At 32.5% G+C, this 22,407-nt stretch overlaps 1 protein-coding gene across 1 annotated transcript; it reads right to left on the bottom strand.

Annotated features, from left to right (window-relative positions):
- Window positions 1-609: 609 nt before the first annotated feature.
- On the bottom strand, window positions 610-22,151 carry LOC133335210 (uncharacterized). Its single transcript, XM_061543512.1, has 5 exons — window positions 21,627-22,151; window positions 19,991-20,466; window positions 16,474-16,901; window positions 4,983-5,289; window positions 610-742 (listed from the first exon to the last, which is right to left on the bottom strand). The coding sequence occupies exons 1-5, from the start codon at window positions 22,149-22,151 to the stop codon at window positions 610-612; spliced, it is 1,869 nt and encodes a 622-aa protein (XP_061399496.1).
- Between the last annotated feature and the right edge of the window lie 256 nt (window positions 22,152-22,407).

The following is a 22,407-nucleotide window of genomic DNA, read 5'->3' on the forward strand; positions in this document are numbered from 1 at the left end:
TATGAAGGGCATGATGACCACTTGTACAATCATGAACATGGGACAGATTGAAAAATGCAGAGTGTGCTTTGGCATTCATCATTTGGGATTTTGTCCAACATTTAGAATGAAGTCTGTAGAGCAGAGGGAGGATGTAGTACTATCCCACAAGTACTGCATCAAATGTTTGGGTCAAAATCATTTTGTCCGAAAATGCATATGGACAGGAAATTGTAGAATGTGTGGGGCGAGACACAACATCATGCTTCACCGTCCGATGACAACAGCAACAGGGACTCGTGCAAACGTAATTAGTGCACATGTGTCGGGAGCAAGATTCCACCCATATTCCAACCAAAGGGAATCACAAATGCAGCAGCAACAACAATTATTAATTGGCCTGCAAACACAAGCCAACTCTGCAGGCTCCGGTGTAACATTTAACACCGCAAGGCAGCATTAACAAGAGGCGAAAAGGCTCCATCAAGAGGCTAAAAGATTGCAAAGGAAAGCAAAGGAGCACGAGGAGCAAGCAAAGAATTGATTTCATCTTTTTGTGTTTGTTTCTGTCGTTCATTGGTTGATTGTTGTTGGGGATTTTCTGCTTGTTTTTGAATTGTCTTCTTCGCCTTAGCTGGTGTGGCTTGTCGTTACTTTTTCTGTTGTTGGAAAAAAGCAACGACAAGCCACACCAGCCAAAGCGGCCCCGGCATGTTGGGCAGCCGGCAGCATTAACAAGAGGCGAAAAGGCTCCATCAAGAGGCTAAAAGATTGCAAAGGAAAGCAAAGGAGCACGAGGAGCAAGCAAAGAATTGATTTCATCTTTTTGTGTTTGTTTCTGTCGTTCATTGGTTGATTGTTGTTGGGGATTTTCTGCTTGTTTTTGAATTGTCTTCTTCGCCTTAGCTGGTGTGGCTTGTCGTTACTTTTTCTGTTGTTGGAAAAAAGCAACGACAAGCCACACCAGCCAAAGCGGCCCCGGCATGTTGGGAATCTGCCCAACCCATTAGATGATGAGATCGAAATGGACCTCATCGATCTTGATAAATAATTTATCGATGAGGTCCCATCTCCACCAAAAAGAAAACGTCACTCTTCTTCTCGAAGTTTATAAGTACCAGTGGATCGCCAGATCAAATAAAATTGGAATTAATTATTTCATCAATTTGAAATTAATAGAAAAGACCGACAATGTCATATTTTTGAATATTGAATTGAATTGTTTTGAAGTGTGTTTAATTTGCAGTCAACAAAACGTTATTATCGTCTGAATACTCGTTGTGTTGTTGTAGTTGCAAATTTATATTGTTGTACGTCTTGTAGATTTAGAATCACTACAAGTCCTTTCGACTGCATCGGAACTTGTATTTGACAGGATTTGTTATTTGTATAAATTTTATTCGAAAAATTTCAGTACTATATTTTGGTGTATAGCCTTTCTCAAACACATTATTATAGTTGCTTATTCTGACATATTCTCCTATATGGTATTTAGGCAAGGGGAATACTTTAGTATGACTATAAATTGTATTCAGCAGCATTTTTTCATTGTTTTTATTCACATCAATGGGTGCCATGTTTATTGTGCGATGCTTTCTTCTGTTATAATCATTTACCATTTTCTTATATATATCAATCCAGTGATAGGTACCATTATATGCAAATTCTCGAAACATTATAGATTTTAAAGTTCGATTAAATCGTTCAACAATAGATGCCTTTTTTACGCTATATGTTGAGTAGTGGTTAATCGAATGCGTATCCATTAGTTTTTTAAAATCTTTATTAAAATATTCTTTACCATCATCTGTTTGTAAATTCATGGGTTTTCGGACATTATTTAATATTTTTTTTAAATGCAGTACAAACATCAATAGAATTTTTGATTTTGTTGCTTCTACTTCATGCATACTTAGAGAATGTGTCAATAACTTTTAGCATGTATTTCATTCCTTTATTTATTGTAGAATAATTCCCCATTTCAACTAAATCTGCTTGCCATAGATCATCAATTCCTTTTGTGATAACTCTCCGACGGGGAAAATTTTTTCTTGCTTGGGAATGGAGTTCATTTACAATGATTCTTCTTTCCATGATTCACTTATTAAGAATCTTGTTAAGAATAATATTATGTGGTGTTGACATTAACGATCTAAAGGTATTTTGATCTCTAACATATCTCAGGGATTTCCGTAAACTATTTATTTCAATTTGTATTTTTTTTCAGCAGATACATCTCTTACTATTATTTCTTTAGCGTGTAAGATTTGTGTTTTTAAATAAGCTTTGTTGACTGCGTCATTATTTTCCGATGGTGGCGCCACGTTTTTAATTTCTTATTGTTGGTATCGATGTTATAATGCTGGTCAATAGTAATTCCCAAAATTTGTGAAGCATTTTTTCTAAAAGTGTTAGAATTGGAGTAGTGACCGAATTTATCAACGCTCATTTCATTATTGATTATTGTCCATTAGGTTGGTTATTTTTTCGGTGTGCAAATGTATTTTCCAAATTTTTTTATATATTTCTAACTCAAAAGCATCGAAGCCACTAGGATTTTTATGAAATAATAGACTATATAGACCTGGTGATAGAGCCCATGTTTGGTTAGCAATTTTTATTTTGTCGCCAACAAAACACATTGGACTATTACCAAATTTCCATTCACCATTCTCATATTGTTTAGGAAGTCGTCGAAAGTATTATTTTTTAATAATGAGTTCAAACTATCGACTCCGTTTTTGTAATCTGTTTCTTTTTCTTCTGCTTCTTCTTCGTCCTTAACATGAACATATTTTCCGTGTTTTATTTTTTTGGGAGTTTTTAAAGTATCTTCTTTTTTCGTTGCATTCATAGAGTTTTTAATATCATTTACATTTAAATGAGATAATTTATACTGGTATCGGTTTTTAATAAACCGGTGAATTTATGTCAATATACCCGTATCGGTTTTTAATAAACCGGTCTGTTTAGATTTGTATATTGGTATCGCTTTATTTATAAACCGGTGGGATTAGATTTGCATGCAGCTGCGGTTTGATCGGTTGATAATAAGCGGTTGATTGAATTGAGTGGTTTAAGCGATATGTCTAATTCATTGAAAGTAGTTTTGTATACTAAATATTAATGAACACATCAAATCCTTTTCTATAGCGACCATTCATAATGCTGTCATCTTTACTTATAACCAAAAATCCATATTTATCTTTCCAACATTCACGACAAATCTCAGTAAATTTTTGAAATGAGATATCTCCTCCAACATGTTCATTAAAAATGTGCTTCATATATACGCAATCTTGTTTAAAAATGATGAGAAAGTTGGCATTATCTCTTATTAGATGCTTAGGAATCCGTGTATATATTTGTCATAAATACAATGAATCTATATTTCTATGTCTACCCATACAGAAATAGGCGCGGATGTTATTTTGTTTTTCACACACAACATCATCAAATATCATTATCGAATTGGGTTGTATTACATCAGCATTTTCAGAAAATGTATGATAACCCATCCCTTTTATAGGCGTAAGTTCTTCTAAATATTTATATTTTGGATGATGAAGTGATTTCGAATATAAATATATATTCTTAAATTTAAATCCATTGGGAATTTCAATTAAACTAATAATAATGTTAGTTTTTCCACAATTTGATGGCCCAACTATTACAGATCTTATTGAGTTTGGTAATAATTTACTATGTTTAGGTTTCTCGTTAATATTTTGCTTACAATCAAAGTTTCTGACTTTGATATGTTTGTCCTGCTTAATCAAACGCATTGTGAAGACTATCCTTTTTTATTTTCATATATTTATATTTATATATATAAATATTTTATTTCGTTCATTTTAGATTCCTTATAAACATATAACATGATTGTATATTTCAAAAATAAAATTAATTGCAAACGAAGCTTTCAAGGAAGAGGATTAATTAATCGTATTATTAATTCACTTCCATTTGAGCTGTATTTACCTGGATACCAATATTGTGGTCCAGGTACAAAGTTGGAAAAACGATTAGAAAGGCGTGATAAAGGCATAAATGGTTTAGACTCTGCTTGTAAACTACATGATATTGAATATTCCAAGACCACGGACGTAAAACTACGGAATAAAGCTGATCAGGAACTAGCTGAACGAGCCTGGTAGCGAGTGATAGCACTTGGGGTGAAAAATTGAGTGCCTATTTGATTTGCAACACAACGAAAGCTAAATATAAGCTCGGCATGGGTATACCACAAAGGGAATAAATCAAATATTATTATTCCTAGAGTGATACGAGTACCGAAAATCGGTGGGTTTCTACCTATAGTAACAATATTAACAGCTCTAAGCGCTGTTGGGGCATTAGCTACTGGTGAATCATCTATAGCTAAAGCCGCAAAAAATGCTAGGAAACAACTAGAAGAAAATATTCGTCGCAGTAAATCTACGGAAAACGTTGCTATAGGCAATGAATCATTTACAGAAAACAAGATTCGACAAAAAACTAATAAGTCAGCTACCCAAAAGACCATTAACCGATTTTGATATTAAAACGTTTGGAAAAAATACATTCCACATTTTAGAGAGATCGACTTCCTAGTAAACCACATATCACAGAATGTGGCATTGTAAACCTCGATCCATATTTTGGTCCTGGTACTCATTGGGTAGCGTACTGTAAACAATATGAGAAAAGTGAATACTTTGATAGCTTTGGAAATTTGCAGCCACCATTGGTAATATGACAATATCATATATTATGTAAGAAAACAGAAATTTAACTCGTTCAGTTGCGGACACCTATGTTTACAATTTTTGCTCGGGAAAACTTTTTAATAATATTTTTGTTTCTATTAGTAATAAGATTTTTTATTTATAAATTTGTATATTAAATATCTATAAAAACATGTAAAAAAGTCAATAAAAATATAAAAAAATAAAACTTTATCCATTGTTAAACTCTTCAATATTAAGGCAGCTGTTGAATTTGTTATTTCGTTTGTATGACACTGTTCGGTAATAGTAATATGATGTGCTACACATGTATCAACGTTCTTTTCGGGCAGAATTTTATTTAATTCCTTAGGATTTATTGCTTTATTGTTGGTTGAATTTCTCCTCAGCAGAACACAGTTGTTAGACCATCGTACATGTTCGGCAATTGGGGAGTCCGTTTCTTTCCAACAGCAAATGTCTACACCACAAAAATAGCATATTACTCTATCTGCTTCTCCAGTATAATAAAATCCAATCATAGCCATCTCTTTAGGTTTCGGATTTGTTAAGGGCCAGGAATTAAAAGTTTTCAATCGTTCATCTTCCCTTATAAAACAATCATCAAGGAAATTGAAAAAAATGCATCTTTTCTGTAAAACATGGTCTTGAACACTAAATGTATTAAGAAAATAAGTTCCCTTTTTATGGAAATAAATAACAACACATTGTTCTGTGTTCATTTGATTATTAATTTTATTTGTATTATATTTTATTTTTATGTTTTAATTCTAGTTTGTATGCATAATTATCATTTCCTTCTCTCAAAAGTTTCTTAATAATAGAATATTCTCCACCATTTAATTGAGCTATGGCTTCATCTCCGAGAGAAATAAATCTGGCAGGGAGATATAAAATTGAGTCATCTAGCTTTAAAACAACTTTTTTCCAAACTTGGTTTGTCTTTTATATGCTCCGTTGATGATATATTCCTTGTTAGATTCCATGTCCTTTATACAAAGTATTTTTTTTTAAGTTCAGACTGGTGAAGGAATTTACTAGTACTGCACTGGAATTCATCATTATATGACTCGATTGTAGACTGTATGTTTTTAAATAAATGTAGCAGCTATTTATAGGTTAATCAATGGATTTACATTTCATTAATAATTCCATCTCTGTCTTTCAATAAACAACTAATCTCTTCCCACTACCAGAATTGTAGAGGGAGAAATAAACAAGTTATATATATATATATATATATATATTTTTATTTATTGCAAAAAATTAACACAAATCATTTATAAAATTATTTATAATTTTTTCCGTATTATCTTCATTATTTACAATTTGTCTAATTTGGTTTATATTGTTTTGTAAATAGTTGTCGAATTCGTTAACTAATTCAGGCTCCAAAGGTTCGGATGGCTTGATATTATAATATTTGAAGTTATTATTGGTTCCTCGGGTCGCTCATTTTCCTCTGTTACATGCTCTACGGAGCTTTGCATCTGTATACTCCTCAGGTTGCTCGTTTATTTCTTCAGACTGCATATGGAATCTTTTTTGAGCTCTATGCAAAACTGTAGAAAATAGAAAAAATACATTTAGGCGCACAGGCAGCTTTCCTCATATTTTTTCTACCAAGAAATATAAGAAACCCAACAACAATGACAACAAGAACACTCGAACGCATATTTCGATTAAATCGTTCAACAATAGATGCCTTTTTTTACGCTATATGTTGAGTAGTGGTTAATCGAATGTGTATCCATTAGTTTTTTAAAATCTTTATTAAAATATTCTTTACCATCAACTGTTTGTAAATTCATGGGTTTGCGGACATTATTTAATATTTTTTTTAAATGCAGTACAAACATCAATAGAATTTTTGATTTTGTTGCTTCTACTCATGCATACTTGGAGAATGTGTCAATAACTTTTAGCATGTATTTTATTCCTTTATTTATTGAAGAATAATTCCCCATTTCAACTAAATCTGCTTGCCATAGATCATCAATTCCTTTTGTGATAACTCTCCGACGGGGAAAATTTTTTCTTGCTTGGGAATGGAGTTCATTTACAATGATTCTTCTTTCCATGATTCACTTATTAAGAATAATATTATGTGGTGTTGACATTAACGATCTAAAGGTATTTTGATCTCTAACATATCTCAGGGATTTCCGTAAACTATTTATTTCAATTTGTATTTTTTTCAGCAGATACATCTCTTACTATTATTTCTTTAGCGTGTAAGATTTGTGTTTTTAAATAAGCTTTGTTGACTGCGTCATTATTTTCCGATGGTGGCGCCACGTTTTTAATTTTCTTATTGTTGGTATCGATGTTATAATACTGGTCAATAGTAATTCCCAAAATTTGTGAAGCATTTTTTCTAAAAGTGTTAGAATTGGAGTAGTGACCGAATTTATCAACGCTCATTTCATTATTGATTATTGTATTTTCCAAATTTTTTATATATTTCTAACTCAAAAGCATCGAAGCCACTAGGATTTTTATGAAATAATAGACTATATAGACCTGGTGATAGAGCCCATGTTTGGTTAGCAATTTTTATTTTGTCGCCAACAAAACACATTGGACTATTACCAAATTTCCATTCACCATTCTCATATTGTTTAGGAAGTCGTCGAAAGTATTATTTTTTAATAATGAGTTCAAACTATCGACTCCGTTTTTGTAATCTGTTTCTTTTTCTTCTGCTTCTTCTTCGTCCTTAACATGAACATATTTTCCGTGTTTTATTTTTTTGGGAGTTTTTAAAGTATCTTCTTTTTTCGTTGCATTCATAGAGTTTTTAATATCATTTACATTTAAATGAGATAATTTATACTGGTATCGGTTTTTAATAAACCGGTGAATTTATGTCAATATACCCGTATCGGTTTTTAATAAACCGGTCGGTTTAGATTTGTATATTGGTATCGCTTTATTTATAAACCGGTGGGATTAGATTTGCATGCAGCTGCGGTTTGATCGGTTGATAATAAGCGGTTGATTGAATTGAGTGGTTTAAGCGATATGTCTAACTCATTGAAAGTAGTTTTGTATACTAAATATTAATGAACACATCAAATCCTTTTCTATAGCGACCATTCATAATGCTGTCATCTTTACTTATAACCAAAAATCCATATTTATCTTTCCAACATTCACGACAAATCTCAGTAAATTTTTGAAATGAGATATCTCCTCCAACATGTTCATTAAAAATGTGCTTCATATATACGCAATCTTGTTTAAAAATGATGAGAAAGTTGGCATTATCTCTTATTAGATGCTTAGGAATCCGTGTATATATTTGTCATAAATACAATGAATCTATATTTCTATGTCTACCCATACAGAAATAGGCGCGGATGTTATTTTGTTTTTCACACGCAACATCATCAAATATCATTATCGAATTGGGTTGTATTACATCAGCATTTTCAGAAAATGTATGATAACCCATCCCTTTTATAGGCGTAATAAGTTCTTCTAAATATTTATATTTTGGATGATGAAGTGATTTCGAATATAAATATATATTCTTAAATTTAAATCCATTGGGAATTTCAATTAAACTAATAATAATGTTAGTTTTTCCACAATTTGATGGCCCAACTATTACAGTTCTTATTGAGTTTGGTAATAATTTACTATGTTTAGGTTTCTCGTTAATATTTTGCTTAAAATCAAAGTTTCTGACTTTGATATGTTTGTCCTGCTTAATCAAACGCATTGTGAAGACTATCCTTTTTTATTTTCATATATTTAATTGCAAACGAAGCTTTCAAGGAAGAGGATTAATTAATCGTATTATTAATTCACTTCCATTTGAGCTGTATTTACCTGGATACCAATATTGTGGTCCAGGTACAAAGTTGGAAAAACGATTAGAAAGGGGTGATAAAGGCATAAATGGTTTAGACTCTGCTTGTAAACTACATGATATTGAATATTCCAAGACCACGGACGTAAAACTACGGAATAAAGCTGATCAGGAACTAGCTGAACGAGCCTGGTAGCGAGTGATAGCACTTGGGGTGAAAAATTGAGTGCCTATTTGATTTGCAACACAACGAAAGCTAAATATAAGCTCGGCATGGGTATACCACAAAGGGAATAAATCAAATATTATTATTCCTAGAGTGATACGAGTACCGAAAATCGGTGGGTTTCTACCTATAGTAACAATATTAACAGCTCTAAGCGCTGTTGGGGCATTAGCTACTGGTGAATCATCTATAGCTAAAGCCGCAAAAAATGCTAGGAAACAACTAGAAGAAAATATTCGTCGCAGGAAATCTATGGAAAACGTTGCTATAGGCAATGAATCATTTACAGAAAACAAGATTCGACAAAAAACTAATAAGTCAGCTACCCAAAAGACCATTAACCGATTTTGATATTAAAACGTTTGGAAAAAATACATTCCACATTTTAGAGAGATCGACTTCCTAGTAAACCACATATCACAGAATGTGGCATTGTAAACCTCGATTCATATTTTGGTCCTGGTACTCATTGGGTATCGTACTGTAAACAATATGAGAAAAGTGAATACTTTGATAGCTTTGGAAATTTGCAGCCACCATTGGTAATATGACAATATCTGGGGACAAACATAACATATATTATGTAAGAAAACAGAAATTTAACTCGTTCAGTTGCGGACACCTATGTTTACAATTTTTGCTCGAGAAAACTTTTTAATAATATTTTTGTTTTTATTAGTAATAAGATTTTTTATTTATAAATTTGTATATTAAATATGTATAAAAACATGTAAAAAAGTCAATAAAAATATAAAAAAAATAAAACTTTATCCATTGTTAAACCCTTCAATATTAAGGCAGCTGTTGAATTTGTTATTTCGTTTGTATGACACTGTTCGGTAATAGTAATATGATGTGCTACACATGTATCAACGTTCTTTTCCTCAGGTTGCTCGTTTATTTCTTCAGACTGCATATGGAATCTTTTTTGAGCTCTATGCAAAACTGTAGAAAATAGAAAAAATACATTTAGGCGCACAGGCAGCTTTCCTCATATTTTTTCTACCAAGAAATATAAGAAACCCAACAACAATGACAACAAGAACACTCGAACGCATATTTCGATTAAATCGTTCAACAATAGATGCCTTTTTTTACGCTATATGTTGAGTAGTGGTTAATCGAATGTGTATCCATTAGTTTTTTAAAATCTTTATTAAAATATTCTTTACCATCATCTGTTTGTAAATTCATGGGTTTGCGGACATTATTTAATATTTTTTTTAAATGCAGTACAAACATCAATAGAATTTTTGATTTTGTTGCTTCTACTCATGCATACTTGGAGAATGTGTCAATAACTTTTAGCATGTATTTTATTCCTTTATTTATTGAAGAATAATTCCCCATTTCAACTAAATCTGCTTGCCATAGATCATCAATTCCTTTTGTGATAACTCTCCGACGGGGAAAATTTTTTCTTGCTTGGGAATGGAGTTCATTTACAATGATTCTTCTTTCCATGATTCACTTATTAAGAATAATATTATGTGGTGTTGACATTAACGATCTAAAGGTATTTTGATCTCTAACATATCTCAGGGATTTCCGTAAACTATTTATTTCAATTTGTATTTTTTTTCAGCAGATACATCTCTTACTATTATTTCTTTAGCGTGTAAGATTTGTGTTTTTAAATAAGCTTTGTTGACTGCGTCATTATTTTCCGATGGTGGCGCCACGTTTTTAATTTTCTTATTGTTGGTATCGATGTTATAATGCTGGTCAATAGTAATTCCCAAAATTTGTGAAGCATTTTTTCTAAAAGTGTTAGAATTGGAGTAGTGACCGAATTTATCAACGCTCATTTCATTATTGATTATTGTATTTTCCAAATTTTTTATATATTTCTAACTCAAAAGCATCGAAGCCACTAGGATTTTTATGAAATAATAGACTATATAGACCTGGTGATAGAGCCCATGTTTGGTTAGCAATTTTTATTTTGTCGCCAACAAAACACATTGGACTATTACCAAATTTCCATTCACCATTCTCATATTGTTTAGGAAGTCGTCGAAAGTATTATTTTTTAATAATGAGTTCAAACTATCGACTCCGTTTTTGTAATCTGTTTCTTTTTCTTCTGCTTCTTCTTCGTCCTTAACATGAACATATTTTCCGTGTTTTATTTTTTTGGGAGTTTTTAAAGTATCTTCTTTTCGTTGCATTCATAGAGTTTTTAATATCATTTACATTTAAATGAGATAATTTATACTGGTATCGGTTTTTAATAAACCGGTGAATTTATGTCAATATACCCGTATCGGTTTTTAATAAACCGGTCGGTTTAGATTTGTATATTGGTATCGCTTTATTTATAAACCGGTGGGATTAGATTTGCATGCAGCTGCGGTTTGATCGGTTGATAATAAGCGGTTGATTGAATTGAGTGGTTTAAGCGATATGTCTAACTCATTGAAAGTAGTTTTGTATACTAAATATTAATGAACACATCAAATCCTTTTCTATAGCGACCATTCATAATGCTGTCATCTTTACTTATAACCAAAAATCCATATTTATCTTTCCAACATTCACGACAAATCTCAGTAAATTTTTGAAATGAGATATCTCCTCCAACATGTTCATTAAAAATGTGCTTCATATATACGCAATCTTGTTTAAAATTGATGAGAAAGTTGGCATTATCTCTTATTAGATGCTTAGGAATTCGTGTATATATTTGTCATAAATACAATGAATCTATATTTCTATGTCTACCCATACAGAAATAGGCGCGGATGTTATTTTGTTTTTCACACGCAACATCATCAAATATCATTATCGAATTGGGTTGTATTACATCAGCATTTTCAGAAAATGTATGATAACCCATCCCTTTTATAGGCGTAATAAGTTCTTCTAAATATTTATATTTTGGATGATGAAGTGATTTCGAATATAAATATATATTCTTAAATTTAAATCCATTGGGAATTTCAATTAAACTAATAATAATGTTAGTTTTTCCACAATTTGATGGCCCAACTATTACAGTTCTTATTGAGTTTGGTAATAATTTACTATGTTTAGGTTTCTCGTTAATATTTTGCTTAAAATCAAAGTTTCTGACTTTGATATGTTTGTCCTGCTTAATCAAACGCATTGTGAAGACTATCCTTTTTTATTTTCATATATTTAATTGCAAACGAAGCTTTCAAGGAAGAGGATTAATTAATCGTATTATTAATTCACTTCCATTTGAGCTGTATTTACCTGGATACCAATATTGTGGTCCAGGTACAAAGTTGGAAAAACGATTAGAAAGGGGTGATAAAGGCATAAATGGTTTAGACTCTGCTTGTAAACTACATGATATTGAATATTCCAAGACCACGGACGTAAAACTACGGAATAAAGCTGATCAGGAACTAGCTGAACGAGCCTGGTAGCAAGTGATAGCACTTGGGGTGAAAAATTGAGTGCCTATTTGATTTGCAACACAACGAAAGCTAAATATAAGCTCGGCATGGGTATACCACAAAGGGAATAAATCAAATATTATTATTCCTAGAGTGATACGAGTACCGAAAATCGGTGGGTTTCTACCTATAGTAACAATATTAACAGCTCTAAGCGCTGTTGGGGCATTAGCTACTGGTGGATCATCTATAGCTAAAGCCGCAAAAAATGCTAGGAAACAACTAGAAGAAAATATTCGTCGCAGGAAATCTATGGAAAACGTTGCTATAGGCAATGAATCATTTACAGAAAACAAGATTCGACAAAAAACTAATAAGTCAGCTACCCAAAAGACCATTAACCGATTTTGATATTAAAACGTTCGGAAAAAATACATTCCACATTTTAGAGAGATCGACTTCCTAGTAAACCACATATCACAGAATGTGGCATTGTAAACCCCGATTCATATTTTGGTCCTGGTACTCATTGGGTAGCGTACTGTAAACAATATGAGAAAAGTGAATACTTTGATAGCTTTGGAAATTTGCAGCCACCATTGGACATATGACAATATCTGGGGACAAACATAACTTATATTATATAAGAAAACAGAAATTTAACTCGTTCAATTGCGGACACCTATGTTTACAATTTTTGCTCGAGAAAACTTTTTAATAATATTTTTGTTTTTATTAGTAATAAGATTTTTATTTATAAATTTGTATATTAAATATGTATAAAAACATGTAAAAAAGTCAATAAAAATATAAAAAACATTAAAACTTTATCCATTGTTAAACTCTTCAATATTAATGCAGCTGTTGAATTTGTTATTTCGTTTGTATGACATTGTTCGGTAATAGTAATATGATGTGCTACACATGTATCAACGTTCTTTTCGTTCAGGAATTTACGTTCTTTACGTTCAGGAATTTATTTAATTCCTTAGGATTTATTGCTTTATTGTTGGTTGAATTTCTCCTCAGAAGAACACAGTTGTTAGACCATCGTACATGTTCGGCAATTGGGGAGTCCGTTTCTTTCCAACAGCAAATGTCTACACCACAAAAATAGCATATTACTCTATCTGCTTCTCCAGTTTATAAAATCCAATCATAGCCATCTCTTTAGGTTTCGGATTTGTTAAGGGCCAGCAATTAAAAGTTTTCAATCGTTCATCTTCCCTTTTAAAACAATCATCAAGGAAATTGAAAAAATGCATCTTTTCTGTAAAACATGGTCTTGAACACTAAATGTATTAAGAAAATAAGTTCCCTTTTTATGGAAATAAATAACAACACATTGTTCTGTGTTCATTTGATTATTAATTTTATTTGTATTATATTTTATTTTTATGTTTTAATTCTAGTTTGTATGCATTATGATTTCCTTCTCTCAAAAGTTTCTTAATAATAGAATATTCTCCACCATTTAATTGAGCTATGGCTTCATCTCCGAGAGAAATAAATCTGGCAGGGGGATATAAAATTGAGTCATCTAGCTTTAAAACAACTTTTTTCCAAACTTGGTTTGTGTTTTATATGCTCCGTTGATGATATATTCCTTGTTAGATTCCATGTCCTTTATACAAAGTATTTTTTTTAAGTTCAGACTGTTGAAGGAATTTACTAGCACTGCACTGGAATTCATCATTATATGACTCGATTGTTCAGGCTCCATATGGAATCTTTTTTGAGGTCTATGCAAAACTGTATTTGTTGCAACCTCTAGTGCTTCAGGCTTCATATAACTGCTTTGTTGTTGTTGTGATTCCTCATTATTGAAAAACTTATAATTTAATAATCACATACTAATAATATTCATTATCATTTTCCAGCCTGAAAAATTCTATAACAAAAAATAGAAAAAAGTACATTTCGGCGCACAGGCAGCTTTCCTCATATTTTTTCTACCAAGAAATATAAGAAACCCAACAACAATGACAACAAGAACACTCGAACGCATATTTCGGCTTAGAATCGATATGCATGGACACACAGGCAGCTCCCCTCATATTTCTGCCTAGCAACGAAATGTAACGAACAACAACAAATGCAAACACACAACCAGTCTCCCTCATATTTCTGTCTAGCAGCCAGATACATGATAATATTACCCTCTCAATCGACTACTCACAAAGATCTTTCTTCTCGCTGTCCACCACCCTCAATGCTTTAATGCGTGATCCACTTTTCATTACGCAATGTTCATCAATATTTAAATTTATGACGTATTTTTCCAATTACATCGTCCAATATTTATAGCCTAAAACCGTTTTTATTGACTAAACTGTTTTTAATAGCTTTTTTGGCTATAAAAAGTGACTCAGAACCACTTATTATAGCTACTCCTTTGCCATCGGTTTGTAAATAGTACACCCGCCGATAGACTTAAATTAGCTAAAAGGCATCGTTTGTGTGTAAGTTGTCTTCGTAGGTCAAAAATTGTAATAGTCATTCTTGTCGAAAGTGAAATCAGAGACATCTATTGCACATAGATAGCTCTATTGCGAGCACTCCTTGTCAGATGGTAACTCCCACAAATTGCAATTTGTTATCTTCGGCCCCAGCATTTCGACCACGATGTTTGAAAGTTCTATTGTATATGCCGTTTTATATTTCTTGCAACATTTGCAAATGTCAATAATGGACAAATTCATAGGAGTAGTATGGTGCAAAAATTTAAATTATTAAAAAACTATTATATATATACAATAACAAAAATTAGTTCTAAAATTAAAAATTCGTGTAATCTAAAATATATGGTTTAATGAAATGCTTGGCTAGAATGCGGTGGTGGATGGCCGTTCTCCTCAGAATATCAGCATTGTAATGACGAACTGATTTGAAATGTTGCAGATATTTTGGACGATGTTGTTGCGGACAAATCGGTTGAAGAATGTCATAATAATATTCATGATGGGGAATCCACTGTTGAAGGTATTTATTGCAAACAACCCAAAGTTATTTTAAAAGAAGTTGTAGATTACTTTGAAATAATAAGAACATTTTGTACAGATAACGAAATTGAACAAAATTCATTGTTGATGCCGAAATTGTTTAGATTTAAATTAAAATAAAAGCAGTTGATTTATTGATAAATATAGAAGAGTGGAAAAAATAGAGTAAGACAGATTACCTGTTGATTGGTAGGCCAACGAAAAAAGAGTGTGTGAGTGTCAACAATAATAAAGGAAGGTGGCGTCGGTGCTAATTCCATGCTCTTTAGAATCTGCCATTTGACATTTCAATGTTGTAATATTAAGTAGTATGCATATTGTAACGAATATGGAATTCAATGCGTTTTCAAACACAATAAAAGTGAAAACGCAAAGAGTATGAAATCAATAGATTTTCTAAATTAAACATTGGCGACCCCCTTGCAACATTATTAATGTTGTAATACTCAAGCTTACTCAATAAATAACTTAATTTATTGGTACAAATGAATATATAGTGGGGCAGTGCAGTTTTGTGAGCATTTCATAACGACTTCAGTTATTTTTTTCTCAAATTAAACACGAACATTTAATATATAGGAATTAAGAGTGGCATACTCCAGAGAGTACCTAACCAAACATAGTGTAGTGGGCTACAGGAAGCCCGGCATCGCTTGCACTCGATTGGTAAAGATTTTAGCGTACATTTCGGGACCAAACACTAAAGCCACGCGACCTGGCCTGAAAAAGCACGGAACAGCGAGAGGTAGACCCAAAAACGATTCTTTGGTCCGTTCAGGGATGGCTTTCAACGGCGTAACAACATGGCGTAAGTCTGCAATCCGTGCCATGACCGATAGTGTTTGAAATGGGTCGTAGGTCGATGTCACTGAAATGCGAAAGAACCGGATCCCATCTAAATTGGATGTGGGGAGCCTCAGGTCAGACACCATTGAGGCACATATTAGGCTTTGCCTACCACAAGGATCCAAGACAGCACGAATTGGAATTGAAAGTGCCGACATGCTGAAGTCCTTCGATAAGACTGGGGGATAATGTCGACACGTGTTGCAAGGGTAATGACCCGAGTGAATTATTAATAAAATTGGCGATTGGTCGATTATCAGCCGACGATGTTGAATCTGGTCTAAATCTCGGACCTGATATCGGACTGCGATACGGACGAGACCTTATGTTTTCACGAGAACGGACGGACATTTTAGTGTATTGTGTCTACCTCCACACTTCCAACACACTTTTTTACTATGACAGTCATTGGCTTGATGCCATTTGGCCAGACAGCGTGTGCAGTCCCGGTTCACATTTATGGTGTGTATTCGTGCATCGACAGACATCGCAAGAAAATCTCAGCAAGTACCAATCGAGTGCCGGCGATTGCAAACGCGACAACAATTTATATTTAAATGCGAGGAGCCCGCAGATACGGACTCCGATATTGACGCACGATTAAGGAAGTCCGAATCACCCACAGTTATGGGATCTTGTCTGGATAAGTAAGACGACGAAGAACCCGCAGTTACGGATTCTAATGGGTGGACACGATTGGAACCCGCAGTTACGGGTTTGGATACTTGATCTTCTGTGATAGGGGACATTCTGGAACCCACAGTTACGGATTCCGTTTCCGACTCGGTTACTTTCACCGCCGCTATTGGACGAACCAAATCATCCAAAACTTCCGAAGTTATGCGGTTTTTAGTCCTAATGGTACCATCTCCACTTTGCAATAAATTTTCGATTTCAGCGATCAGATCAATTGAGTACATATTTGATGCGTCCATGGTACTAGGAGAAAAAAATATTTTAATGATTTTCTTCATTGGACGAATGGTCGGTCAGAATGACCAACTTAGATATAGGCCGCTTTACAACGCCGTTTGCAGTACGAATATCTAGACCCGGATAAAATTTTCTAACGACCTAACGACTAAATCGTCCTTTACAACATATCTTTGCGTAAATTTCCGCTTATACCTCATATAATACAAAGCTGACTTTCTAAACTGATTCACGAGCGATATCGGTTGATCAGTTATAACAGGCTCAGGTGGAGCTAATAAAGGGGCACCTATCAAAAAAATGACCGGATGTTAAAGCTACAAATTCACCTGTCTACGTTATAATGCTGGTCAATAGTAATTCCCAAAATTTGTGAAGCATTTTTTCTAAAAGTATTAGAATGGAAGATTGACAGTCATTAGACCTTCTCCGGCGCGTTGTGTATATTTTAAGCCTCTATTTCCTCTTATTTGTCCATTAGGTTGGTTATTTTTTCGGTGTGCAAATGTATTTTCCAATTTTTTTTTTATATTTCTAACTCAAAAGCATCGAAGCCACTAGGATTTTTATGAAACAATAGACTATATAGACCTGGTGATAGAGCCCATGTTTGGTTAGCAATTTTTATTTTGTCGCCAACAAAACACATTGGACTATTACCAAATTTCCATTTACCATTCTCATCTTGTTTAGGACCATATATTGTGTCGAAAGTATTATTTTTTTAATAATGAGTTCAAACTATCGACTCCGTTTGTGTAATCTGTTTCTGTTTCTTCTGCTTCTTCTTCGTCCTTAACATGAACATACTTTCCGTGTTTTATTTTTTTGGGAGTTTTTAAAGTATCTTCTTTTTTCATTGCATTCATAGAGCTTTTAATATCATTTACATTTAATTGATTGAAATTTTCTTTTAAGAATGCTTCTTGATTTAATAAGGTCTTTCAAAACGTTATCATTCATATTGAAATTTAGATTGAAGAAATATGCGGTTTATAATAAACTAGTCGGTTTATGTCAGTATACTGGTATCGGTTTTTAATAAACCGATCGGTTTATATCGTATACTGGTATCGGTTTTTAATAAACCGGTCGGGGTATGTCAGTATATTGCTATCGGTTTTTATATATCCTTTTCTAAATATCAAATCCTTTTGACCATTCATAATGCTGTCATCTTTACTTATAACCAAAAATCCATATTTATCTTTCCAACATTCACGACAAATCTCAGTAAATTTTTGAAATGAGATATCTCCTCCAACATGTTCATTAAAAATGTGCTTCATATATACGCAATCTTGTTTAAAAATGATGAGAAAGTTGGCATTATCTCTTATTAGATGCTTAGGAATCCGTGTATATATTTGTCATAAATACAATGAATCTACATTTCTAAGTCTACCCATGCAGAAATAGGCGCGGATGTTATTTTGTTTTTCACACGCAACATCATCAAATATCATTATCGAATTGGGTTGTATGACATCAGCATTTTCAGAAAATGTATGATAACCCATCCCTTTTATATTTCGTATATAAATATATATTCTTAAATTTAAATCCATTGGGAATTTCAATTAAACTAATAATAATGTTAGTTTTTCCACAATTTGATGGCCCAACTATTACAGCTCTTATTGAGTTTGGTAATAATTTACTATGCTTAGGTTTTTCGTTAATATTTTGCTTAAAATCAAAGTTTCTGACTTTGATATGTTTATCCTGCTTAATCAAACGCATTGTGAAGACTATCATTTTTTATTTTCATATATTTATATATAAATATTTTATTTTTTCATTTTAGATTCCTTATAAACATATAAAATGATTGTATATTTCAAAAATAAATTTAATTGCAAACGAAGCTTTCAAGGAAGAGGATTAATTAATCGTATTATTAATTCACTTCCATTTGAGCTACATTTACCTGGATATCAATATTGCGGTCCAAGTACAAAATTGGAAAAACGATTAGAAAGGGGTGATAAAGGCATAAATGGTTTAGACTCTGCTTGTAAACTACATGATATTGAATATTCCAAGACCACAGACGTAAAACTACGGAATAAAGCTGATCAAGAACTAGCTGAACGAGCCTGGGAGCGAGTGAGAGCTAAAGATAGCACTTGGGGTGAAAAATTGAGTGCCTATTTGGTTTCCAACACAATGAAAGCTAAATATAAGCTCGGCATGGGTATACCACAAAAGAGTATATGTAGAAGAAAAGCGTTTTCATCCGCTGTAAAAAAAGCAACAACAATTTTAAAGAAGGAAAAACCAAGCAGCATTAACTCAGCGATAAAAATTGCACGCCAATCTATAGGAAAATCGTTCAAAGGGAATAAATCAAATATTATTATTCCTAGAGTGATACGAGTACCAAAAATCGGTGGGTTTCTACCTATAGTACCAATATTAACAGCTCTAAGCGCTGTTGGAGCATTAGCTACTGGTGGATCATCTATAGCTAAAGCAGTTAATGCAGCAAAAAATGCTAGGAAACAACTAGAAGAAAATATTCGTCACAATAAATCTATGGAAAACGTTGCTATAGGTAATGGACTTTACCTAAAACCATTCAAAAGAGGAATGGGAATCATTTACAGAAAACAAAATTCGACAAAAAACTAATAAGTCAGCTACCCAACAGACCATTAACCGATTTTGATATTAAAACGTTTGGAAAAAAATACATTCCACATTTTAGAGGTGTTTATATGAGAGATCGACTTCCTAGTAAACCACATATCACAGAATGCGGCATTGTAAACCTCGATTCATATTTTGGTCCTGGTACTCATTGGGTAGCGTACTATAAACAATATGAGAAAAGTGAATACTTTGATAGCTTTGGAAATTTGCAGCCACCATTGGAAATATTACAATATTTGGGGACAAACATAACTTATAATTATGTAAGAAAACAGAAATTTAACTCGTTCAATTGCGGACACCTATGTTTACAATTTTTGCTTGAGAAAACTATTTAATAATTTTTTTGTTTTTAATAGTAATAAGGTTTTTTATTTATAAATTTGTATATTAAATATGTATAAAAACATGTAAAAAAAGTCAATAAAAATATAAAAAACATTAAAACTTTATCCATTGTTAAACTCTTCAATATTAATGCAGCTGTGGAATTTGTTATTTCGTTTGTATGACATTGTTCGGTAATAGTAATATGATGTGCTCCACATGTATCAACGTTCTTTTCAGGTAGAATTTTATTTAATTCCTTAGGATTTATTGCTATATTGTTGGTTGAATTTCTCCTTAGCAGAACACAGTTGCTAGACAATCGTACATGTTCGGCAATTGGGGAGTCCGTTTCTTTCCAACAGCAAATGTCTACTCCACAAAAATAGCATATTACTCTATCTGCTTCTCCAGTATAATAAAATCCAATCATAGCCATCTCTTTAGGTTTCGGATTTGTTAAGGGCCAGGAATTAAAAGTTTTCAATCGTTCATCTTCCCTTTTAAAACAATCTTCAAGGAAGTTGAATGATTTTAAACTCTGAAAACCCGAAAAATGCATCTTTTCTGTAAAACTTGGTCTTGAACACTAAATGTATTAAGAAAATAAGTTCCCTTTTTATAGAAATAAATAACAACACATTGTTCTGTATTCATTTGATTAATAATTTTATTTGTATTATATTTTATTTTTCATATGGAGAATAAAAAAAATCGTTTGGTAATATATGTTTTAATTCTAGTTTGTATGCGTTATTATCATTTCCTTCTCGCAATAGTTTCTTAATAATAGAATATTCTCCACCATTTAATTGAGCTATGGCTTCATCTCCGAGAGAAATAAATCTGGCAGGGAGATATAAAATTGAGTCATCTAGTTTTAAAACAACTTTTTTTCCAAACTTGGTTTGTGTTTTATATGCTCCGTTGATGATATATTCCTTGTTAGATTCCATGTCCTTTATACAAAGTATTTTTTTAAAGTTCAGACTGTTGAAGGAATTTACTAGTACTGCGCTGGAATTCATCATTATAAGACTCGATTGTAGACTGTATGTTTTTAAATAAATGTAGCAGCTATTTATATGTTAATCAATGGATTTACATTTTTATTAATAATTCCATCTCTGTCTTTCAATAAACAACTAATCTTTTCCCACTAACAGCATTGTAGAGAGAGAAATAAACAAGATTTTTTTTTTATTTATTTATTGTAAAATATTAATATAAATCATTTATAAAATTATTTATAATTGTTTCCGTATCATCTTCATTATCTTCATTATTAACAATTTGTCTAATTTGGGTTATATTATTTCGTAAATAGTTGTCGATTTCGTTCACTAATTCAGGCTCCAAAGGTGCGGATGGTCTTGATATTGTAATATTTGACGTTATTATCGCTCGCTCGGGTCGCTCATTTTCCTCTGTTAGAGAATTAAAATATGGATCACTTGGGCTTAATTCCCTCAAATTTTGCCCCTCTGTTAATTCAGGCTCCATATAACTGATTTGTTGTTGCTCTACCTCATAATTCGCACATACTCTATCGAGCTGTGTGTCTGTATACTCCACACGTTGCTCGACTATTTGTTCAGACTCCATATGCCTGATTTGTTGTTGCTCTACCTCATAATTCGCACATACTCTATCGAGCTGTGTGTCTGTATACTCCACACGTTGCTCGACTATTTGTTCAGACTCCATATGCCTGATTTGTTGTTGTTCTACCTCATAATTCTCACATACTCTATCGAGCTGTGTGTCTGTATACTCCACACGTTGCTCGACTATTTCTTCAGACTCCATATGCCTGATTTGTTGTTGCTGTTCTTCCTGCTGATTCGTATATGATCTATCGAGATGTGTATTTGGATACTCTTCAGGTTGATCGACTATTTCTTCAGACTCCATATGACTGATTTGTTGTTGCTGTTCTTCCTGCTGATTCGTATATGATCTATCGAGCTGTGTATTTGGATACTCTTCAGGTTGATCGACTATTTGTTCAGACTCCATATTACTGATTTGTTGTTGTTGTTTTTCCTCATAATTCTTACATGCTCTCTCGAGCTCTACATCTGTGTAATCCTCAGGTTGCTCGTCTTTTTCTTCAGACTCCATATAGAATCTTTGTTGCGCTCCATGCAAGATTGTATTTCTTGCAACCTCCAGTACTTCAGGCTCCTCAATCCTTTGATCATCCATTTCCTCAGACTCCATATGGAATGTTTCTACCATATCCATGTTTTCATTTTTAATTAAATTTGCCATGTTACTCTTACAAAGTCTTTCTTAAACTGAATATATTTCGAAATTTAAACTAGGTTTTTCGATATTTACCAAATCATATCTCTATTATTTTCTATATACATCTTGTATATAATACATTCTTATCTTAAAAATAAAAAATAAGAAAATATGTATGTGAAAAACTTATAATTTAATAATCACATAATAATATTTTTCATTATCATTTCCCAGCCTGAAAAATAGAATTCTATGACAAAAAAAGAAAAAAAGTACATTA

The sequence above is a fragment of the Musca vetustissima genome, unplaced genomic scaffold (genome assembly GCF_032173495.1).
Source record: "Musca vetustissima isolate MV318-11 ecotype Yass unplaced genomic scaffold, APGP_CSIRO_Mvet_v1 utg71969, whole genome shotgun sequence".
NCBI classification, from domain to species: Eukaryota; Metazoa; Arthropoda; class Insecta; order Diptera; family Muscidae; genus Musca; species Musca vetustissima.